Source organism: Camelina sativa, chromosome 11, assembly GCF_000633955.1.
Source record: "Camelina sativa cultivar DH55 chromosome 11, Cs, whole genome shotgun sequence".
Taxonomy (NCBI): domain Eukaryota; kingdom Viridiplantae; phylum Streptophyta; class Magnoliopsida; order Brassicales; family Brassicaceae; genus Camelina; species Camelina sativa.
This window is the reverse complement of record NC_025695.1, coordinates 36,241,967-36,252,323: the sequence shown is the minus strand read 5'-3', so window position 1 is coordinate 36,252,323 and position 10,357 is coordinate 36,241,967. Positions and strand designations below refer to the sequence as shown.

Genomic DNA, 10,357 nt, shown 5'->3' with positions numbered 1-10,357 from the left:
TATATATATATATATATATATATATATATATATATATGTATCTATTAGTGATAGTTATCACTTAATCCTTTGCTTCCTCCCCAAGTAGTTACCACCTATATATATGTTTGTTTGGCTCATTGTAACATAACACAACAACAAGAAAGCAATAAAGCTATTTCATTCTCTCGTCTCCTCTCTTTGCTATATTATAATATAATAATAGTTTTTCCAACACGTTATTAGCACGAGCGACTCCTGATCTGTCATCAATTCTATGAAACATTTAAATTATGTCAAATTTATTTGAGTTTAATTTAAGTTTCTATGCATATATTAGTATATGTACTACTATAGAGTAAGGCATTATTATTTTTTATTTAATCATAATAGTAGGCTCTGCCTCCTTGATTATTTAAATATATAATCCTAATCATAATAGTAGGCTCTACCTCCTCGATTATATTGAGCTATAATCTTAATTATAATGGTAGGCTCTGCCTCCTCGATTATATAGATCTATAATCTTAATCATAATGGTAGGCTCTACCTCCTCAATTATTTAGATCTATAATCTTAATCATAATGGTAGGCTCTGCCTCCTCGATTATTTAGATCTATAATCTTGATTATAATGGTAGGCTCTGCCTCCTTGATCATATATTTAGATATATATATTTGGATCAAATAGTAGGCTTTGCCTCCTTGATCTTATAAAAAGTTAATACCTATTTCTACAATCATATGGAAGGTTATGCTTCTTAAAATGATTGTTTTATATTATGATTATATTATAGATTATACTATTTTAATTTTTCTCCTTTTAACAAAAGCTTTTACAAAAGTTTTTTTTCGTAAAAATTTATATTTAACAAATTATATTGGTATTTATATAGTTATCATGTCAAACATGGCAAAGTTTGAAATCGCTGCCCTTGATATCTCTGGAAATAATTATATGACATAAGCATTAGATGCAAAAATGTATCTAAAAGGAAATGGGCTTCTTAAAACCCTTGATCCATCGGAAAATGGGTTAGAAGAGGAAAAAGCAAAAACCATGATGTTTTTGCGTCACCATCTCCATGATAGTTTAAAAAATGAATACATCACGAGAGAAAATCCCACAGATCTTTGGATCTCTCTCAAAGATAGGTTTGATCACCAAAAATATGTGATCTTACCAAAAGCCAAACATGAATGGCTAAATCTGCGGTTCCATGATTACAAAATTGTAGGTGAATATAATTCCGCTATGTTTGGAATCACTTCCAGGATGATTCTCTGCGGAGAGAATGTTTCCGATTATGATATTATCGAGAAAACATTTCAGACTTTTCATCCTTCAAATGTAATCCTGCAGCAACAATATCGAGAAAAAAGATATACTCGATATTCTGAATTAATGCAAGTTCTTCTTTTTGCTGAACAAAATAATGAACTCGTGATGATGAATCATCAAACTCGTCCAACTGGATCAGCTCCACTTTCAGAAGTGAATGTTGCTACACCTAGCTACAATAATTGGCAAGGATGAGGACGTGGACGCGGTCGAGGCCGTGGTCGCGATCGTGGAGGACGCCGTGGACGAGGTCGTGGAAGAGGAAAAGGAAGGGGTTTCTGATGTGACCCCGGACTACGGACGTGAACCACAGACGTACGGACGGAGCAAACCCAGCGGAACGATTCGGAAGTACGACTTGGTTGGGCCGTGAACGAATGGGATCGGCAGATGGGGCGGCGTACGGAAGGAAACAACACCAAAGAACGATAAGATCGGACGGAGAGAGATTCACGAGGAGATGCTTGACTCGTTTGGCTCTCGGATAGATGGGGATAGAGGTGGGGCAAAGTAGCGACATACGAGGGATGACTCTCCTTGTGATACGGCCAAGCTAGAAGATTACGAACCTGGTTTGTGTAACTTCTAGGGTTTCGTTTCAATCTCTGAAAACGAGAGGAAAGAGATAACTTTGTTCTTTTATTATTGATAGTCCCCCTTAACATGATAAGGTCTAGGCCCTTTATATAGGGTGGCTTACATAAGGGGACTCTCAAAACCCTAAACATGTGGGTAAAACTAAAACGCAGCGTCCAGGAAATAGTTTTAAAAGACAACGGTCATAAGCGAAATTAAACTAAGGATAGAATGGACACATGGCCGAAGTGGTCCTTGGCCATGGCCATGCACTAGGGATCATAGCCTCATTAAAACCCCCTTGTTAAACCCATTGGGAAAAACCCAAGGTGGGAAAAAGAGTACTACTTCCCTTAATGACTTGGAGGTCTTCACCCTTGGGTGATGGTGAAGCCCGTTAGAAGAGCCTTGGTCGGCTGTCCATCGGGTCCGTGATCGAGTGCCTCTTGTTCTTGAACGAAAGCTTGGACAAAGATGAGGCACTTCTTCCTTGCGGTCCTTTCTGCGGTCCGGCTCCTTGTTGTAGCTCCGGGCATCAGGTTCGGTGCTTGGGTTGAGGGCCGTCTAGTTCCGGACGCAGTCGCGTCCTTGGTTCCTTGCGCGCTTCGGTCCTCATCCGTGTCCGTATGCTGGCCATCGTCCCGTGTTCCATCAGTTTCTCTCCTAATAACTTCAATGCAAGAAAACCATACAAAAATCTACAAATAAATGATGTTGGTTGCGTTTTGAAGAAACAAGATGAGAGTACTTGTTATAGATGCGGCATGAAAGGTCATTGGTTCCAAACCTGTCGTATACCAAAACATTTGGCCGATCTGTATCAAGTATCTCAAAAGGCAAAAGAAAGGGATGTGGAGACCAACCTCATCTCTGATGAAGCTGGACCTTCCTTCCATGGCCTAAATGATGAAACCCATCTAGATATCGCAGATTTTCTCGTTGATCATGAAAACGGGAAATCATGCAAAAAAATCAATATGACATGATATGCTTGTAATAGTTTTATATGTACTTTATGGTTTTCATAAAAGTCTTTTTGAATAATGGTTTTCTTATAATACATATAACAAACCTGTGTAAGATTTTGTGTTATTTTATCAATGGATATTTTTATAAATGATTTATCTCAGAAAATGTCAAATTTTGAGATTGAGGATGGAGATATGTGTCTAGCAGACAGTGCTACAACCCACTGAATACGTAAAGATAAAAAATATTTCTCCTCTCTGAAAATAAAAGACTCCGCCGGAAGCGTGAGCACTATATGTGGAAATGCAAAGATCATTATGGGCTTTGGGAAAGCCAATTTCTCAATGCCAAGGGGAACGAAATTTGAAATCGATGCATTATATTCCCCTAAGTCTCATAGAAACTTGATAAGTTTCAGAGATATCCGAAGAAATAGATATCATATAGAGACTCTGAATAAAAATGGCATTGAATATCTTTGCATCACATCTGAGAGGAAACACATATTGGAAGAATTGCCAATGTGATCCTCTGGTTTATATTGCACAAAAATAAATATGATTGCATCTTATGTTACAGTAAACTCTAAGCTTACTAGTACATTTCAGATTTGGCATGAAAGACTTGGACATCTTGGTTCAGTCATGATGCGGAAAATTGTGCAAAATTCAAATGGTCATCCATTGAAAAACCAAAAGATTTTTTGATCTGGTGAGTTTTCATGTAAAGCATGTTCTCAAGGAAAACTCATAATTCGGCCATCGCCAACCAAAGTTGGGAATGAATCACCAATGTTCTTAGAGAGAGTACATGGTGATATATGTAGACCTATCCACCCTTCATGTGGGCCATTTCGTTACTTCATGGTAATGATTGACGCATCTAGTAGATGGTCACATGTGTGTCTATTGACAACAAGAAATACGACTTTCGTAAAATTCATCGCCCAAATAATCAGGTTCAAAGCTCAATTCCCTGATAATGTCATAAAGAAAGTTAGACTTGATAACTCTGGTGAATTTACTTCACAATTTTTTAATGACTATTGTATGTCAATAGGAATCGATGTTGAGCATCCGGTTCCTCATACTCATGCACAAAATGGCATGGCTGAATCTTTGATTAAACGGCTGCAACTCATTGCTAGACTGTTAATATTGAGAACAAAGCTCCCGATTTCTATATGGGATCATGCTATACTGCATGCTGCAGCATTGGTCCAAATACGACCAAGCGCATATAATAAACATTCCTCTTTACAACTAACATCTGGTCAAGAGCCAAATGTATCTCATCTCCGTATTTTTGGTTGTGCGGTTTATGTTCCTATTGCCCCACCGCAAAGAACAAAAATGGGACCTCAATGGAGATTGGGTATATACATCGGTTATGCATCACCGAGTATAATTCGGTATTTTGAACCGCAAACTGGTGATATGTTTACAGCACGTTTTGCTGATTGTCATTTTAATGAAGATGAATTTCCAGCGTTAGGGAGATGAATTAAACAAGTTCTGAAAGATATTACATGGTCTACACCATCTTTGATATATCTTGACCTCCCTATAAATCAACGTGAGCTGGAAGTTCAGAAAATTGTACATTTACAAAATTTGGCAAATCAGTTATCTGATGCGTTCATAGATACAAAAAGGGTGACGAAGTCATATATTCCTGTTGCAAATGCACCATCAAGAGTTGAAATTCCTAGAGAGGAATTCGATGGAAACAAAGCCAATGAACCTAAGGTTCAACTAAAACGGGGAGGCCAATCGGCTCTAAAAATAAAAATCCCAAAAAAAAAGGAAAATGGGAGATGAAAATGAAAAGGTTCAAGAAGAACCAAATAAAGAGAAAACTCCTCGGGACGATACAGAAAAATATGAGATTACTATAAACTATACCCAAGATAGAATTTTATGGGATAGAGATGAAATCAATGATGATAATGGAATATTCTCTTTTTCTGTATCTAAAGAGTTCGATCATTAAAAAGATGATCTAGATCCAAGGTCAGTATCATAATGCCAGCATAAGCCTGATTGGGAGAAATGGAAAAATGCTATGCAAATTGAGTTACTCTCCCTCAATAAAAGAAATGTCTTTGGACCTCTTGTCACTACATCTATAGAAGTAAAGCCTGTTGAATGCAAGTGGGTTTTCGTGCGAAAAAGAAATGAGAAAGATGAAATCACACGATATAAAGCCCGACTTGTTGCACAAGGTTTTTCTCAAAGACCTGGAGTTGATTATGAGGAAACATACTCTTCGGTCATGGATGCAATTACATTCAGGTACTTAATGAGCCTTACGACTTCTAATAATTTAGAAATGTACCTTATGGATGTTGTGACAACATATTTATATGGATCAATGGATAATGATATATATATATATATGAAAATCCCAAAAGGATTTAAGATTCCTGAGGCATTAGGCTCAAAGTCTAATGAAATTTGTGCGATCAAATTACAGCAATCACTTTACGGATTAAAACAATCCGGGCGCATGTGGTATAATCGCTTAAGCGAATACCTATTGAACAAAGGGTATGTTAAAAATGAAATATGCCCTTGCGTTTTTATAAAGAAATCTCCATCGGGATTTGTGATTATTGCTGTATACGTTGATGATCTAAATATAATTGGAACTCGAAAGGAGATTGATAATGCAAGAACTCATATGAAAGAAGAGTTCGAAATGAAAGATTTTGGAAAGACAAAATTTTGTCTCGGGCTCCAAATAGAGCATCTCCAAGATGGAATATTTGTGCATCAATCAAATTATACAAAAAGAATCCTCAAGCGCTTTTATATGGATAAAGCGAATCCTTTGAGTACTCCAATGGTCAATAGATCTCTGAATGTTGATAGTGATCCATTCAGACCTTCTGAAGATAACGAAAACATACTTGGTCCTGAAGTATCTTATATGAGTGCTATCGGTGGACTCATGTATCTTGCAAATTGCACAAGACCGGATATTGCATTCGCTACTAATCTACTTGCAAGACACAACTCATCCCCTACACGTAGGCATTGGAATGGGATAAAACATATATTTCGTTATCTTCAAGGTACAATTGACATGGGATTATTGTATCCTAGAAATTGTGCATTCGGTCTAGTTTGTTTTGCAGATGCAGGATATTTATCGGATCCGCATAAATCTCGTTCTCAAACTAGATACGTTTTCACAATTGGAGGAACTGCAATCTCGTGGCGTTCACAAAAACAGACATTGGTCGCCACTTCCTCAAATTATACAGAAATAATTGCGCTCCATGAAACATCCAGAGAATGTGTATGGCTCAGATCAATAACAAACCACATACAAGAATCGAGGGGAATAGTCATCAATAAAGAGCCAACAACATTATTCGAATACAATGCTGCATGCGTCGCCCAAATCAAAGAAGGTTATATCAAGAGCGACAAAACTAAGCATATACCCCCAAGATTTTTCTCCTACACTCAAGAGCTCGAGAAAAAGAAGGAAGTTGATGTCCAACATATCTGCTCAATCGATAACGTAGCAGACCTATATACTAAGGCACTTCCTACTTCAACATTCAGAAAACATATTCATAGTATTGGAATGCGTCATCTACGAGATCTATAATGAAAAGATTAACATAATATTTTCCAGGGGGAGATTACATTATTGTACTCTTTTTCCCTTATCATGGTTTTTATCCCAATGGGTTTTTCCATGATAAGGTTTTTAACGAGGCAGTACGTAATCATGGATAATCAAGGGAGAGTGTTAAAAACTGGATAATGATTATCCATTTACACTTATCCAATTGTTATATATATCCATTAGTGATAGTTATCACTTAATCCTTTGCTTCCTCCCCAAGTAGTTACCACATATATATATATGTTAGTTTGGCTCATTGTAACATAACACAACAACAAGAAAGCAATAAAGCTATTTCATTCCCTCGTTTCCTCTCATTGCTATATAACTAGGTTCGGACCCGCACGTACGTGCGGAGTTATTTTTACATAATTTTTTAAAAAATATAATTATCAAGCGATCAAACCGTCTAATATGTCTGATTGCAATGGTTAAATTTTTTTTTACCCGAAAAAACTTCATTCCTCGTAATTCATATGAGTAAATAGAATGTCCTCATATATTCTGCTTGAACTCTTGTTCCCAAAATTCTTGTCCCGTATTTTGTCATACATGAATATACCCACACAAAATTCTCATAACCTAATTACTATGGAACTAATTTGAACGATTTCCTAAAATATAATAAATATGTTGTTTAATCTTTTTTTCTTCTTAATATGTAAATTGGGTCTGTTTGACAGCATGAATATTTGATATGATTTTTTTTTAACCATTAAGTGTATTCCCCACTTAATAGTATAGATTTCCTTCAATTATTGAATGAAATATTCCTTAGTTATACTAATGACAATTTAATGTAAATAATATAGTAAGAGAAGGGAAAATAATAAAATAGGATATAAAGCGTGAGTATTTTATATAGAAGATACCATAAGGTATTTTATTAAGGAGAATTCTATTAATTTGGATATTATTAGTTTTTTTAAGTAATATATGTGTCTGTGATTGATGGAGAAATAAAATTACAAAATTGTTTCGTGAGGGAGAAGACTATAATTTGTCATTAGATCTCTTATATAATTGGTCTTAGTTATGGTATTATATCACTGGATTTTATAAATTTTAATTGGTCATTATATCCCTATATATCTCAGCTATTGGTATAATATTATTACTTATTTTCATTTTTCTTGGACTGGATTTTCTAAATTTTAAGATTTCTGTAAAAACACTATAACTACATATTTATATATAATGTTTACCTACATAGTTATCCAAATTAAAGTATATATTCATGTCATTTTAATTAGTGATCATATGTTTTTGGGGGCAAATATAATTATTGTTTTTAGCAAAAGAATAAACATTGAGCCAGTTTCAAATGATTTTTGATTTTTTCATCATTAGAGCTTTATAAAATTATTAGAAAGGTAACATTATTTATATTTCTGAAGATATAATTTTAAATATATATATTTACATCTCATAATATAGTTATATTATTATATTACAATACATAATGAAATTAATTTAATTTTAAAAATATGTAGGGAGTAATATTTATTAATTTTTGAATAATATTTACCAATTTTAAAATTTATAAAAGCAAAATATTGTATATATAGATAAATTGAATAACAGTGGCAGTTGATAAAAATATATATATATAATTTTTCTCCCGACTACACGTCAGTTTTTTCTTGTTAATGCGGGAATAATAGTTTTTCCAACAAAAACCAATTAAAGTAAAATGAGTCCATTTAGGTTTGGGCCTCCACTAATAATCTGAACTACAAGTTCTCTCTGGTCCCTCCTCTATAGTCACCACTACCACAAAGCTCGTAGAGAGAGAGATGACGGGCTGTGTGCATTGTATTTCTCCGCCGCCGGTGACCTTGTACACGCCGCCTCGTACCTCTCCTTCATCAGCTTCACGGTCATTCTTCTCTTTTTCCGGCGATGCCGTCCACTCTCTTTACCGTGTCCGACGTGTTACCAGATCTCCGTCGATTATGTCCCCCAAATTTCAGGTGGATGGTTGTTATGAGCTTGAATTTTTGAATGCGTTGGGTTTCATCATCCGCGAGCTTTTAATTATGGATTGTTTTTTTTTTTTTTTGTGTGGAAGGAAATATAGATTGTGGCGGCTGAGAAAGCGAAGCCTCTGAAAATTATGATATCAGGAGCTCCTGCTTCTGGTAAAGGTACACAATGCGAGCTGATTACTCAAAAAGTAAGCTTTTTATTTTTTATTTATTTTTGGATACTAATCCAATTCATTTTATGATCGATTTTGTCAATGAATCTAAATTTAGGCCAACCATAGCATTGCATGAGTTGATTTAGGGCTTTCTCTAGTCATGATTTCAAGCATTAAACTAGTTCTTGGATGTTGAGTGCGATTTAGTAATAATCTTTTATTAAGAGGTTAACATGATACAAGCTTCAGTTAATGTGTCTGGTGTTAAGTGGAGACTAGAAGTTTAGCCACTTTGCTACTCATTTGTACTTTTAGGTTCTGTTTCCATGGAAGACTTCATGCTTTTTAGGTTACCCTTTTATTACTACTTCTCTTTGGTGGGTGCATGAGATACTCTCATGAAACAGAAGCAGATTGACATTTTCTTCTTTTTCTCGGTATGCAGTATGGTTTGGTGCATATCTCTGCTGGAGATTTGCTGAGGGCTGAAATCGCTTCTGGAAGTGAAAATGGAAGACGGGCTAAAGAATTTATGGAGAAAGGACAACTGGTCCCTGATGAAATAGTTGTAATGATGGTAAAAGATCGTTTGTCGCAGAAAGATTCAGAGCAGAATGGATGGCTTTTGGATGGATATCCTAGGAGCTCATCACAGGGAAAAGCTCTTAAGGGGTTTGGATTCCAGCCTGATCTTTTCATTGTCCTGGAAGTAAGCACTCTTCTTTTTCTAATGTTCATTATCTCTCATCTCTGGGCTTCTTCGTCTACAACTTACTAGATTTAGCAATACATCTAAGTTCAACGTGATGGGTTAACTTTTACTTCTTTGGACCAGAGATTCTGTAACAGATTGCTGAAAAGTTTTATTCTGGTAAATTCAGACAACTGATAATGTAGGTCCGTTAGCTATTTATCTTTTGTGTGAGATGTTTTAATTAGATTCAGTCACATTGCCTTTTACTCTTTATCCTATGAATGGGTATGGACTCATTTGATTTACACCTACTCTGCTTTGGGAACAGGTTCCTGAAGATATTCTAATTGAAAGAGTTGTTGGCCGTCGGTTGGATCCTGTCACGGGAAAGATCTACCACATGAAGTATTCTCCTCCAGAGACTGAAGAGATTGCTGCTAGACTCACCCAACGGTTTGATGATACTGAAGAGAAGGCAAGTCTATACTTCTTTTATAGTTCTGTGTCTCTTGATAGTTTACCCATGCAGTCATTATTTCTCACTCATGAAGCTCTCTCTTAGTCCAATTATGTCTCTGATATTCTTTTTCTTCCGCTGTAGGCAAAACTGCGGCTAAAGACTCATAACCAAAATGTGACAGATGTGCTTTCTATGTACGACGATATAACTATTAAGGCATGAGATCTCTCATTCACACCTTTTACATTTCGGTTTTGCTATATCTTCTCTAATGAGTTTCGTAAAGCAAAATGGCACCTCATTTATTATTATCATCCAGATTGAGGGAAACCGTTCAAAAGACGAAGTGTTTGCCCAGATCGACACTGCTCTGTCTGAATTGCTTCAACAGAGAAACACCGCTCCAAGTTCACTATTAAGTTGAATCATTCTTGGTACAAACCTGAGGAAGTGTTTGCCCGTATCGATACTGCTCCGTCTCAATTGCTTCAACAGATGAACACTTCTCCATGTTCACTCTGAGGTTGAATCATTCTTGGCAAGACCTAACCA

General features: G+C 35.8%; 1 protein-coding gene across 1 annotated transcript; it reads left to right on the top strand.

Moving 5' to 3' along the window:
* LOC104722507 (adenylate kinase 2, chloroplastic) lies at positions 8,230-10,351 on the top strand. The gene is made up of 6 exons (XM_010443904.2): positions 8,230-8,481; positions 8,589-8,684; positions 9,097-9,360; positions 9,674-9,820; positions 9,947-10,021; positions 10,125-10,351. The coding sequence occupies exons 1-6, from the start codon at positions 8,305-8,307 to the stop codon at positions 10,227-10,229; spliced, it is 864 nt and encodes a 287-aa protein (XP_010442206.1). The 5' UTR covers positions 8,230-8,304; the 3' UTR covers positions 10,230-10,351.

Excerpts from the sequence above, each read along its gene's own strand:
- LOC104722507 (XM_010443904.2), top strand. The coding sequence starts at position 8,305 with ATGACGGGCTGTGTGCATTGTATTTCTCCGCCGCCGGTGACCTTGTAC. Across the intron at positions 8,685-9,096 it reads GCGAGCTGATTACTCAAAAA|TATGGTTTGGTGCATATCTC; the intron begins GTAAGCTTTTTA and ends CTCGGTATGCAG. Across the intron at positions 9,821-9,946 it reads TTGATGATACTGAAGAGAAG|GCAAAACTGCGGCTAAAGAC; the intron begins GCAAGTCTATAC and ends CTTCCGCTGTAG.